A 14,676-nucleotide genomic window follows, 5' to 3' on the forward strand; every position below is an offset into this window, starting at 1 on the left:
ACGGAGGATGTTGGCAAGATCGTGGCATTATTATACCAGAGTGCAATAGTCACAAACTAATAGAAAGTGGTAGAAATCTGATCGGTAACATTTACAATGACATTTACTATAATAAAAGAATCTGTTGGGCAACTCATAACATGAGAAAGTCAGGGAATTCAGAGAACTCGATGCACAAGAAACATGATGTACTCCCCATTGGGAGGAATTCAAGGTCTTCAGTTACCAGTGTTTGTATAAAGCCTGTAACTAATAACATTTGTACATAATAAATGATAAGTAGATAGATGATCACTGGGGGTCTCACCCTGGGACGTTCACTGATCATAAGATCGGTGGTCCTAAGTCCACTGAATGGAAAATATCCTTGATACCCTAAATCTATCTGTGCGTATATTGCACACAGACCCACTCGTTTTAGATATATTCTTCACTTTACTGTAATCTTGACATTTTTATTTGACAAACTGCTACAGACAGAAATTAGTCAAAAAAATAATTAGTCATTACCAGCACAGCTTGATCATCCTGTAGGATAAAATATAGACATTTTGGCAGCAAGTACGTCTCCGACAGTTCAGTAATGTATGTTTCAACATTTAAATTACAAAAAGGGACAATCCAGCCGGCTGTCCTCGGAACGGTCCTTGGAGATAATACTTAAATGTCAAAACATTTAATCCAAACATTTTCCATTTGAACTAAATTGTGACATTTCTAAAATGTCCTTTTGGGATATCCAGTGCTCCGCTGACTGCTGATGCCATGATGGATTTTACGCTTTCAGGAGAAAAAAAAGCTTCTCCATTGACGGGAAAAGACAGTTTTTAAGATTGGCTGTGAAAGTGCTTTTTTTTCTTATATAAATATAAGTAGGAGAAAAATATTGGAACTGTGCGGCTTATTGGCCATTATTGAACTACAACTCTAAATACTATACTATATCTGTAATGACAGACGTAGATGTTTTATGGCTCTATAGATAATAAGGTGCCCATGTCAGTCCGACCGTGCATTTTTTTACTAGTTTCTTGTCGGCGCTGCACTCACTACTTCCACGGATTCTCTCACCATGGATCCACGACATGTTCAGAGAGAGGCGATGCCAGAAACTGGAGTAAGTAACTGCAGCACTGCCCACTGATTCTTCTCTTTCCCATGAGAGCTATGACTTCACATGATTAAAAACGGACTAACTGAATCATTCTAGGCTCTATGTAGAAACAGGAGGTTAATTTTCCCTGTATGAGTCATAAGTCACTGCAAAAGTCCCTGGTGGAGGGAGGAGTTGTATAGGGGATTATAAATGCAGGGAAAAGAGACTTCCTGTTTCTATGTAGAGCAGAGAAAAGAGAAGAATTAACTGGATAGAAATGCAAAATGAGCAATTGTAAGTACACAGTGATATATAATATGATGATTGCAATATATTAAGAGGATAAACACTTTGATGGGAGGAGGAGTTCTACTTTAATGTATATGACTTAAACTGTGAGTCTTTACAGGCAATTTAGAATTTATTACCAATTTTGAAAAACATTACACCATCGGCCATTAATCAGTTTACAGGTAATCTGAAAAATTCTCTTGTAAAATCTCCTAACTTTCATCATTTGTGTGTTCCTTTTTCAGCTTTATGTGACATGCATCCTATGAGGGCGCTTTTCCTAATCCCTCGAAACCCCCCTCCGAAACTGAAATCAAGGAAGTGGTAAGTACGATTGTATAGTTACGTAGCATTGGACATGAAGCATCGAATTAATGGTGTTGGCAATTACAGGGTTAATCGTTTCGACCTCTATTTTTTTTTCTCTACTTATAATGCATCGGATAAGTGGGACAGAAATGTCTGCACAGGATAAAAAGGTTTAATGTGCTTACTAGATGGCGGAGGCATCTACGAGAAATAATGAATTAATAATCACGCAGATGGTTAGTTAAGAGCAATTTATTGCTTTCCAGGGCCTTCATTTTCCTCTGGTCTATTTGCATATTTCAAGAGTAGTCTTTACAATTGGATTTATAATTGGAAAAGTTAGCGGGGGGAATAATATGGACCTCAGGGATGTAGATGCTCCTATAGACCGCTATAGTGGCTCTGGGATAGAAGAGCCGGGTGCATACAATTACAAACACCGTATTTTTGCCATTTGTCATACTAGCTGTATACATTATAGACACAACGCACTGTAGATTAATTAGCAATAGGTTAGAGATCCTTTACAGTCACTTTATACCTTGCAGTGGCTTAGGCTCACATCCACATCAAGTAGCAAGTATATGATTTCATGCTATTGGGCTTGCTCAGTACACTAGCATTCAGTGAAGCCTGGACCATCTAGTTGGCACATGGCCGCATATATGCAAATCACATACTTTTGGTAATGAGCCCACCACTCCAGTGCCACCATGGGAGAATTCTCATAGCGTGCAGTGACCGTGCTGTGAGGAGTCACAAGTCTGCAGTCACATAAAGTGCAGAAAAAATATACATCTGCAGCAAACATCCTATACAGCACATAACACTATTTTGGTTTAAAGAGAATGTGCCATCAGAAAATTACTTATTATCTAAATCAGGTTTTTTTGTGTGTTAAATATATTTTTTTCATTTTCCAATGTTTTCATTTTTTCCCTACCACAACCTGTATTAAATATAAAAAAGTTGAAATCTTGCAATATTCACACTGACCACTTGGGACTTTTTTAGACTCATTCTTCCTGTTGTTTCAGGAAACAACACATGTACATTAGCAGCGGGTGATTATGCAGGGAGGGGGGAACAGGGTCATCACTCATGGTGATTGGTGTATCCTATGTTATAAGCTGCTACCTGTTATTGTAATCCTGCCTGTAATGATAATGAAAACATAGAAAACTCAGGATGTATGGGTTTTAAGTATGAGTGGCCGATGTGAAAACAGCAAAATTACTATTTTTGCTTTTTAATACCAATTGTAATATTGTAAAAAAAAAAAACAATTGCCAAAAATTGTTTAAAATTACATATAACATATAAACTTGATTTAAACAATAGGTTGTTTCCTTAAGAGACATTTCCTTTAACACACAATTACTGTCTTGATCCAGAAAGGTAAATCTGATTTTAAGAAATAGTCTTGCCTGACACCGGCACTCATAGTCTCTGGTGGTAAATGGGGCATGAATGATCTTTGACCGGCCACTGTTTTATTTATAAAACTTAACCGGCAGAAAGCTTTGTCTGCTTTTCTTATGTTATTATTACATGTGAGACTGGAAGCTCTGTGAAGACCTATTGCACTTGTGTGGTGAAAGCTACTTAATCTAACAATTTAGAAATGTCAAAACTACACCCACACGTTTTAGCTGTATCAGCTTCAGCACAAGTAGAAAAACTATTATAGTAACATCCATTGTTGGAGCAGAGCAATAAAAGATGGTTAATAATCCCTCTGTCGGTATACTGTACAATAGACTTTACATACCATAGGTTCATGGGTTCATGTTGGCCCATGAGAAGTCATATTCGCTGACATAACTGAGAGTTCTATCATTGGTAACTCCCTAACTCCAAAAACTCATATTGAAGGTATCAAAAGTGACTAGTTGTAGCTGTTGCATCATGAAAATAAGAGACAGATAAGCCGGCAATATGTCCGTGGTTAGAATCAAATCAAAATTACGAAGTGCAACAAATCTTTGAGCATGTTGGGTGGCACTGCCCAAAATGCCATACTATAGGCCCCTGTGTACAGTGGCCTGTAGAGTTGAGTATAAAAGATTTTTTCTGACCTGGTCTGGCATCCAGGATTGTCCTCCATGGCAGCTGAAGAGGGCAGTCCTCACTTGTGCACCAGGCATCCATGGCATGTCATCCGGAACACCTCCTTGCTCTTACTGGGAATCCTGCATGATGTTGCCAAGGCATACTCTGAGGTTTAGGATCTACAGTACTGTAAGCCTCATAGTTTGCCATGACATCTTTGGGTCTAAGAAGCACAAGAAGAGTAGAGGATGCTTGGTTGAGGATACCATCTGTAGAAGTGAAGACCAAACTGGACACCAAACTAGGACAGCACAAATCTTTTAGCAGCTCTTGCGGCCTGAATTCAACTGACGAATTTGGAGGGTAATAAAAATAAAGGTGTAAAGGTGGGTGTATGCAATGCCCGCTAGGGCCTTCAGGTACTCGGAACCAGGTGGGACAGTTCTTCAGGGAGTTGTCACAGCAGCAGTGACCCGGTCCGTTGCCCTGGGCAGGCAATAAAAATGATGAGGGACAGTTTGTAGGGGATTTAACGTGACTCCACCTGTAGTGTTCGGCAATGAGTGGCCGACGCTGCTTAAGGAGACTGCTGGGGCTGATGGTGACACAGCTGGGATGGTTCTGCTCCTCACAGGTGGAGCGGGGCCCCCGGGCTACCGGTTTAGTTTTGTAAGGGATCGTGGACATTGGGATGCTGGACTGAGGGTGCAGGAAATGACTGGAGGACACAAGGACTGTAGTTTTCTTTACCTTTACTTGATGGTCAAAGGTGCAGTCCGGGGCACGGGTAACAGAGGATGATGGAGATCCGGGCAGCTTGGAAGCAACTTAGGATCCACCTAGCCAGGTGGGTTCAGAGGCCTTCCTGCTGTGCTGTTCTCTTAGGTCCTTGCTGCTTTAAGATCTGCTCAAGTTCCTCTCACTGTAAAACGTTACCCACATGGCAGGCTGCTTGAGCCTATTACAGGGGGTCGCTCCTTCGTGGCGGCTCCGGGCTCTGGTATGCTGCTGTGCCCTGGGTGTTAGATGGGGCCAGGAGACGTGCAGTCTCCTGCTGTCCAGATTTAGCTGCCGGGCCTTCAGTACCCATGCAACCATGGACTCCAATGTCCAGTTTCTAGCGCTCAGCTCTGGGGTGAGCTTGGATACAGCTCCACTCCCCAGGTTCTCCTCCACTTGTCTCCTCTTCCCTCACTCTTTCCCTCAGACTGACTAACCCTGCCTCCAGGCCAGAACGTCTAGGGAAGCTCCCCTGGAACCGGGTTTTAGAGCTCCCCCTTTTGGTCTGAAGTCAGGAAAAGTATTTGATGCTGGTGTTACCTGGTAAGGGGACCCCTCCTTGCTTCCAGGCATGACATCACCACCTGTGAAGGAGGCAATGCCACTGTGGCAACCGAACTCCTGGGGTGCCACATATACAAAGGCTGGCAACCATTGAAAGAGCATTTTGCTAGTCGGCTGCACCATGCTATGTTTACATGAGCCAATGATCAGGAGCTGGTGTACATATTATCGGCCCATGTGAAAGGGCCTTATCGCAAAGCAACTAGGCTCCAAAGGCTAAGACAAGATTCCCCAGCTACCATTTATAATGCCGGCCCCTTCTCATATATCAGAGTCTCGGACACCGCGGCCTGTGTATGACTGCTCATTCTGCTCCCTCTATAGCAACAACCTTGATAGAAAGAAACTGAATACACAGCAGATTCTCATTGTTCTTATGATATTACCCTAGGTCCAAGAAATGCCTTAATTTTGTCGATACCTGCCTCATTAAGAACTACACGCATCGGCCTACAACAGAGAATCTACTTAAGCATTCCTTTGTTCGAGATCTACAGAATGAACGCCAGATACGTATTATGCTGAAAGATCATTTGGATAGAACAAGAAAGAAGAAAGAAAAAGGTATGTTCTCTATGGACAGCATTGTAATTATTCCAGCAGACTATTGCTGTGACTAAAGGGTGCAAACTAAAGGCAGATTCCTGTGTATAGTGGTGATACCTGTCACTGTAATCCTGCCTCTGAGAGCTCGTGCACACAACCGATTGTATCAGATGAGTGCTATCTGTGGTTTTCAGGGATATCACTCATACTCTTCATATTCTATGGGGCTGTGCACATGTCCAATTTTTTTGGTGATGTGTTCAACTTTGATCTATGGATCGGATCAAAATTGGCAATGCGAGTCTATGGGTCAGTGAACAACATCGGCCACACTCAGATAACATCTGAGTGCAGACCAATTTTCCTGAACTAACAGTATGGAGAAGGTGGGGAAATTTTTTTTCTCTCTCCAACTCTGAGAAAAACTGATCCAACCCTGATCAAACTTTGATCAGAAAAATCGGACCTACCTTCTTTCTAGAAAGAAGACGATCGTGTGCACCTACCCTAGTGATGAGGTTACTGAGCTGACAGCTCTTCATGAAAGGAAAGAAAACATGGGTCTAAAAAAAGGCCTAATTGACAAGTGTGAAAATCGTAAGATTGTTCTGTTTTTTTTTTTTGTTTTTTTTTAAAACAAGGATCCTGATATGACGAAAACAAAAACATTGTCATTTAAAAAAAATATATACATGTAACAAAACAACCTGATATACTGTAAATAATAGGTCATTTTCTGATGATACCTTCCCATTAAATGTGGAAGGCTCTCCTCTGTTCTTGACTGGTAGAAGGTGGCTACAAATGACTGAACCTCTATGGTTAGCGCCCAGTTGGCACTTTTTCTTTTATTCAAAGTGCCAGCACGCTCAGCAGCATGTGGATGCTTTTATTGTCAGTCTCCTTCTCTTTTAGATGTCAACCACAGCGTTACATGTCAGCGGCGGTCATCATTAGTATCTATTTGATAGGGGCAACAATTCCAGCACTGTGTAAGGGGAGATATTCAGACGCACTCCACACTCTGTCTACTCAGCTAGGTCATGTCATAAGAAATGGAACCAGACAGACACTCCAAAAGATAGAAGAAAGATTAGGTTCTCTCTGGGTGGAGGAAAACGATTTTGATAATGTGGGTGGGAATCTGTGATTCTTATGGCTACACCAAAGATTCGAGTCTCATCGACCTATTAGCCTTCAAGGCCCCAACATTTTTGAAACTCACTGTATCTTCTATCCCTGGGGAACATGGGCAAGAAAGGATCAGAGTTAAACTGAATATGGTGCCTTTTATCTATGCCCCTTATTAAATATACCTTTAATTGCAGATAATCAGGTGCAATAAGCATTGAACACATCACCAATTTTCTAAGTAAATATATTTCTATAGTTGCTATTGACATGAAATTCTCACTAGATGTCATTAACAACCTAGCCAAACCACACAGGCCAGGAAATCAAACCATAGATGTCTGTAAATTATGTGTAATAATGAGAAATGACACAGGGAAAAAGCATTGAACACAGTAAGAGAGATGCAAAAAGTCCTGAAAAGTCATGACCCCAGCTGAAATCTTTCAGTAGTTAGAAAGCAATCCTGCCACTTAATAAAAAATAACATCATCTGGTTCAACTGATGGCCTATAAAAATATGTCTCATTACTAAGGTGCCACACAAGAAACATCTCACGATGGGTAAAACCAGTGAGTTGTGTCAAGACCTTTGCAACCTTATTGTTGCAAAACATACTGATGGCTCCACTTCCACCTCCTCACCATACAATTTTAAAAGCAACAATTGCTATCTCCTATTTCAATAATTGGAACATTTTATTTTACTGAATACAGATTTTACCCATGAAATGAGAGCAAAATATCAGCCCAGTAGGAGAAAGAAGCAGATTTTTCTGATATGATATATTACAAAGTTAGTCATATTCATGTGTTCTATTGATTTATTAAATAAAATTTAAAACAGCGGTTAATCTTTAACTTATGTACTAAAGAGTGTAGATCAAAAAAATGTATTGTTCTCTCAAAATAGCCATGATGGGCTGTAAGTGACCGATTTACATAAGAAAACATCCCTTTTCACACATTTACATACAACAGGCAGTCAGTAGTGATGAGCGAGTATACTCATTGCTCGGGTTTTCCAGAGCACGCTCGGGTGGTCTCCAAGTATTTGTGACTGCTCGTAGATTTCATTTTCCTTGCATGATTTGCGGCTACTAGACAGCTTGATTACATGTGGGGATTCCCTAGCAACCAGGCAACCCCCACATGCACTTGGGCTGGCTAGCAGCTGTAAATCATGCAGCTGCATCAACCATAACTAAATCTCCGAGCAGTCACAAATACTCAGACCACCTGAGCGTGCTCAGGAAAACCCGAGCAACGAGTATACTCACTCATCACCAGCAGTCAGCAGTAATGGTAAGACCACTGACAGATATACCCACCACTACTAAATCATGCCTTTTTTACTTTCAGATGAAACAGGATATGAGTACAGTGGAAGTGAGGAGGAGGATGATGAGATGAATGAAGAAGAAGGCGAGCCAAGGTAAGTAAATGCGCAGTGCCTAATTTATGTTACAACACGTAAGCAGAGAAGTATCCTCGCTAAAGAGCAACACAAAAGATCATTTCAGGTAAATCGCTCAGGACTTATCCAGCCTGCCAAGGATATAAACTATGGCACAGAAGATAAAGGACTCTGCTACTGTAGAAGCTCTATATTAGCTGTCAAAGTCAAACTAGATTAAAAAGTTATTTTAGAGGCTTAAAGAGACGCACTCATCACAACGGAGCACACAGTGTACTTCCTACTGAGCAGCGCATTTTACTTTTAATTCAATTTATGTTTTGTAAATTAAGTAGCGCTAACGTATTCCGAAGTGTTTTACATTGATTCCATGCACATTTGATGCTATCTCTGGGAAGGAGGCAACTTTGTTTTACCTAAGGAGCAAAAATTAGTTGATTTCTTGGTAAAATAAAATGTGATAATCACTGTGTAGATTATTTGTCTAGAAACCATTAAATTTACTCTGTACATCGTCTGGTGGTAGACTGGTGGCCGTCGGTTGACATTCTTTCTGACCAAACTTACTTAACAGTGAATCTGAATTTTCTTTTATTCTCTTTGTAGATTAGTTTTTTTTAGATATTGTTATAGAAGTTCAAAGGCGCTCCCCAATACAAATTAAATAGCTATTGGCTAGAAATGGGGCAATTAGCAAGACTCGGGCCTATGAAGAGCCTGGTCAATAATCTACGACTGTTAGACGGGAGACCTGACAATCTCCTTACCCCCCAATCGCGCCTCTTCTTTTGATTAGCCAGGATGGTGCAACGTCATCATTGACATACGCACACTGTCACACCAGCCCACTTGACCAAAAGATGACCCAGAATTGCCGGGAGGTTAGAAGATTTGCAGAACTCCCATCCAGTGAATGACTGGCAAATGAACCGGAGTTCTGCAAATCGATTCTCCCATCTCGTCTCTTGGCCAACCGAGCTGTCTGTATATACACCCCGATACACATGAATGCTCAGCTTGGCCAAGCATTGCTGTATTCTGTGTGAGAGAGTTACTGCCAGACTTCTCTGGTAGTGGTTTATCTCACCTCCAAACAAAAGGATCGGCCACTGAAATTCAAGAGGTAGGACCCTTCTCTTTCCCGACATAATCTGTGAGGGGAGATTCATTATGCACCCATACACATTAGACTGATGGCTGATCTCGAAGATATTGTTGGGTTCAGCTGACATTTATGTGTACATTTTCTCAAAACCAAAACAAATCAGATAAAATTGTACAATAAAGGGGAGATTAATTTAACTCTCAAATTTCTAAGTAGGGTAAACTTTCGGAGCAGATTTACTATATGTAATTTATGTAATTGTTAGTTCTAACTTAGACTAGAGAGTCCTCAAAGTCACCGCATTTATCAGAGTAGTTGGTGCTGGATGATTAATCTGAAGCATATTTTTAACAGTCTAGTCTTAACACCATCTATTAGTTACATTACTTTTAGGTCAAAAAAACTGGACCATATCCTTTAGTATACTAATTTGGTGAATTTACCCCCTCTTACTAGATAGTTTCTAAAAGTGTGATGTGAGGCTCAAAACATATTTAAAACACTTAAAAATTTGCGACATATGCCCCAGAATTGCATTTCAATTTTAGACAGAATTCTGGCATATTTTTGTTGGCAAATTTCACCTTCTTGGTTTGTGAAATCTTACGCACATGCTGCTTATCTTTTTCTTGTGAATTTTTTTTTTTTTAATCTGCAGCAAATGAATGGGAAAACATGCAAGTAAAAATGCCTTAAAATAGGTAAAAAAATGTGCATATTTTATCCAATATTTCTCCTGCTAACACTCGAGTTTTTGCTGCAGGAAAAGTTGCTGAAAATACTTAACATATGCACATACTTTCAGAGAAGAGTCACACGGCTGTATAACTCAGACGAGGATCGTAACACAATGCTCGGACTGTCCGGTGGCTCTCCCGACCTGTGTGTGACAGCTGTTTTTTTTATGTACCTATCACACTCGGGTTAGCTGACAGCCAATCCGAGCACTGTGTTGCGATCCTCGTTCGAGTTATACAGCCATCTGAATCATCCCTTAGACTACAAAGTCTTAAAATGTTGCTGATTTACCACTGTGGCTAATAGTCTTTGATTAATTTGGACCATATTTAAGCTGACCATTTTGCTCCAAAATTGCATGCATTTTTGTTTTGTCAATTATTGTGCAAATAGCTCTAGAAATCTGGCAAAATTATCAAATTAAATCTCCTATATTCACAGGCTGCGCATTAGGCACAGTTTGCTCAGAGTGCTCCTGTAGTTCTTTATATTTATATACACAAACAGTTTACAACAATGCAATTATTTTCAAGGTTTGTTGAAAGCTGCATGGATGACCAACCCCATTTACCCCGCTTCGATGGCCATTTAAAGAAAAAATGTGAACATACTGTTTATCAGTCTACAGGATTTTCAGCATGTTCCCGTTTTCTTATTTTTTTCACTTTTATAATCTCTACATTTATCGCTCTTCCTATAATCCTATAAAGTATTTAAAAGTAATAGACAGGTTCCGTCTAGAGCTCCAATCTTTTAGTAAGGGTACTGTCACACAGTGACACTTTGGACGCTACGACGGCACGATCCGTGACGTCGCAGCGTCGTATAATTATCGCTCCAGCGTCGTAGACTGCGGTCACACTTTGCAATCACGGCGCTGGAGCGATGCCGAAGTCCCCGGGTAACCAGGGTAAACATCGGGTTACTAAGCGCAGGGCCGCGCTTAGTAACCCGATGTATACCGTGGTTACCAGCGTAAAAGTTAAAAAAAAAAACCCGTACATACTCACCATCTGATGTCCGTCAGGTCCCTTGCCGTCTGCTTCCTGCTCTGACTGACTGAGTGCTGCCGTACAGTGAGAGCAGAGTGCAGCGGTGACGTCACCGCTGCGCTCTGCTCTCACTTTCCGGCCGGCAGACAGTCAGAGCGGGAAGCAGACGGCAAGGGACCTGACGGACATCAGATGGTGAGTATGTACTGTTTGTTTTTTTTTACTTTTACGCTGGTAACCAGGGTAAACATCGGGTTACTAAGCGCGGCCCTGCGCTTAGTAACCCGATGTTTACCCTGGTTACAAGCGAACGCATCGCTGGATCGCTGTCACACACAACGATCCAGCGATGACAGCGGGAGATCCAGCGACGAAAGAAAGTTTCAAACGATCTGCTACGACGTACGATTCTCAGCAGGGTCCCTGATCGCAGTAGCGTGTCAGACACTGCGAGATCGTAACGATATCGCTAGAACGTCACGAATCGTGCCGTCGTAGCGATGAAAATGCCACTGTGTGACGGTACCCTTAGTCATGCCTTAAAAAAATCATTGTATTTTTGCAAACTTGGCAGGGCTTGTTCACATTTTCAGTCCGAATGCTATCCATGAAAAAGACGGACTAATATTACTCACTTGGGCACTGCGTGTGAAAAAAATCTCAGCATGCACTAGTTTCTTCCGTGAATTGGAGGACATTCACCCATTAGTCTGAGGGGGAAAAAAATCGGTTGCCATATGGAGAAACAGCATAAAATCTGTTTGTTTTTTTTCAAATATCTCTAACATAGGAAATTGTTAATGCTCTTGTAAATAATTAATAGTTGCTGCTGTAAAAATTCATTGTAAACGGACTGCACGTGGATGACAAGTGAGAAAACAATCATCCCACTTTTATGGATGAAACTTTGAATGTTTTTTTAGATGGCCGTTAGAACCTACCCTCATAGTATTTAAAGGATTTGTACAGGATTAGAAAGCAGCCAGATCTGTCCATGGGTTGTTTCTGGTATTGCAGCTCAACTCTGTAAGAGAATTCAGGCCACATACATCCTGTTGACAAGAGAGGTGCCGTTTTAGAAGAACAAACTCATAATTTGCTCATCCTAGACTTTATTTAACTGCTCATTTGCTTACTAAATGCAAAATTAGGCAACTTAAAACATACCTGGTATTTTGGGTATATTTTCATAATAAGATGGTATGTGTGTGTACAAGAGGAATAACACTATTTTTGGCCATTATATGGCTTGTGTGCTGCATTGTTACCAGTTTTTCCTGTGCCGGCTTTAATTTTCAGATGTGTCTGAGCAAATTGAGGAGACTAGCTACTAAGACAATTGCCATACATTGTACACTAAAATATGAGGGATTCCTGCTCTACTTTCTCTGTGTAGCTAATATTCAAAGGTAGCAGTAGCATGGAGGACTTTATACAGCAGTACAGAGAAATGTAGCTGTGAATCCAGCACTGAGATGAGAAAATCACATGCTGAAAGATGCAGCAGTTTTTTAGGGTGGGTGGTGGGAAGAAAAGTAGCAGCTCATAAGATGCAGATGGTCTCTAATAAAAATATATTAGAAAGTTTATTTTACTTGTTTATATTTTATTATATTTAAATCAATGTCAAAAGTATCCATAGTTTTTAAATGGGTATTCAGGTCTACACAAATTACCTATCCACTTGATACCTGATAATTGTCAAATTGATGTGGGTCCTAAAGGCACCTGGATGGGGAACTTGTGTCCACTGTTCTGCTCTGATTTTTCCCAGTCCATAAGATCGTGACTTGGAGGAATTGAATTGAGCATCTGGTTGAACATGTTCGCTGCCACTGCATTCAGGTGAGAATTTATGTAAACCAAAATACCCCTTTAAGTCTTTTGTTGGACAGAGAGGCTTGTAATAAGTATTTAACAAGTTAGTTTTGCTAAAACAGCACAACTCGTACTTGTTGGGAAGTTAAATCTTTGCAGGACTGGGATACAAAAAAACCCTCTTAACTTCCATTATCTTTTGTTATTTTTTTAAGCTCCATTGTTAATCTTCCCGGTGAATCGACTCTCCGTCGTGAATTCTTGCGATTGCAGCAGGAAAACAAGAACAGATCAGATCCTCAGAGACAGCAGCAATTACAGAAGCTAAAAGACCAGGAGAAATACAAAAAACAGCTCCTGGCTGAACGCCAGAAACGGATCGAGCAGCAGAAGGAGCAGAGGAAAAAGCTGGAGGATGTAGGAATTGAGCATCTTTCCTCTTTTCACTAAATACACAAACAGCTGAACTGTCACCTAAAGTACACAAGGGTTCCAACAAAGAAAAAGCTATGAAGTATGCCAAAGTACAGCCAAAGCTCTCAGGCAGGGGGTGTAAAATGGTTTGACCCTTCATGGGTCACATATGGCACAAAGCCCTTATATTAAGTTTTATTGTCCCAATGTGTCAAAAATAGTTTTATATTATACCAATATATATCTACAGCCCCTATTCGTCTGTTTCTCTGCCTGGGCTTCTGTTCTGTCTGTGTTCCTCACTCCTACTCCCTCTTCTCTTATCCCCAGGCTGTAAAAGCCAGTAGTAAACTGATACCGCAGTGAGCTGGCAGCCCACCTAGTATTGAGCAAGTTGAATGTGAGGTCTTTGTTTTAGTGAATGATAAAGTTAAGAGGTAGAGCTTCATATTATGCTATGAAGTTCTTTGGTTAGGTCAGAAATATTGACAATCAATAATAAACTAATACCCCTCCACACACTTCTTTATAGGATCTCCCATGTAAGGTTTCTCTTACTGAGAGTGTTGGGGGCACTCACTTGGCCGCGATATTCAAGCACACGGGCACGGGTTTATAAAACAAAGCAGTCCATGCGGTTTATTAAGCCTCATAAACCGGGGTACGCACAGTTCATAACATGAAACACAACAGGCACCAACTGGTGATATTTACTTGCAGCTTCTAACACTTCAGTGTACGGCTTTGCCTCACGGACACTAACACGCTGGTCCTCCCTTAACCAGTTCCCAAGGGAGACCACACAGTTCATAGAACTTCACAAGCACTACCGGCCTGTACGATACCTGACGGGAGCTCCGGCTCCACCTGCTGACTCCTTGCCAGTCCGCACCTCCGGGTAAGCTGCCTTACAGGGATCACCAACTTGCCTGGCCGGCACGCACTAGTCAGTCCAGACCTCACCGAAGGACTCCAGCTTCCCCAGACTCCGTTAACACTCTTCTGGGTAAGCTGCCTAACAGGGATCCCCAACTTGCCTGCCCGGCATACAGTAGTCAGTCCAGACCTCACCGAAGGACTCCAGCTTCCCCAGTTCCACTGTGCACTGCTCCGGGATCCGGTCCTCCTACTAGGACCTACCACGCCAGCAGGTGCTTTCCAGGAAGCCTCCTCTCAGGCTTCCAACACAGGAACACACCGAGCCCTCAGGAACTCCCTCAGGGATTTTGCACTTGGACCCTCCAGGTCCAACACTGGAACCACACAGGACCATGTGACCCACACCCTGGTCACGTTATGTACCTGTAACCACACCCACAGTAACGGATCACATGGGCTGGTCACGTGATCCTGACATCACTGCAAGTCAATTCTCACGGCCTCAATACAACTCCGTGCACATCCCGGGGAGACCGTGCAGCGC

At 41.6% G+C, this 14,676-nt stretch overlaps 1 protein-coding gene across 1 annotated transcript in view; it reads left to right on the forward strand.

The window, feature by feature from the left end:
- Nucleotides 1–14,676, forward strand: part of NRK (Nik related kinase) — a 348,898-nt gene that overhangs the window by 159,454 nt on the left and 174,768 nt on the right. Inside the window, exons 9-12 of the mRNA XM_077285205.1 lie at nucleotides 1,633–1,711; nucleotides 5,484–5,656; nucleotides 8,132–8,204; nucleotides 13,055–13,256. Of these exons, the coding sequence (XP_077141320.1) occupies nucleotides 1,633–1,711; nucleotides 5,484–5,656; nucleotides 8,132–8,204; nucleotides 13,055–13,256 (527 nt within the window). The remainder of the gene's footprint in view (nucleotides 1–1,632; nucleotides 1,712–5,483; nucleotides 5,657–8,131; nucleotides 8,205–13,054; nucleotides 13,257–14,676) is intronic.

This window comes from Ranitomeya variabilis, chromosome 2 (genome assembly GCF_051348905.1).
Source record: "Ranitomeya variabilis isolate aRanVar5 chromosome 2, aRanVar5.hap1, whole genome shotgun sequence".
Classification (NCBI taxonomy): Eukaryota; Metazoa; Chordata; class Amphibia; order Anura; family Dendrobatidae; genus Ranitomeya; species Ranitomeya variabilis.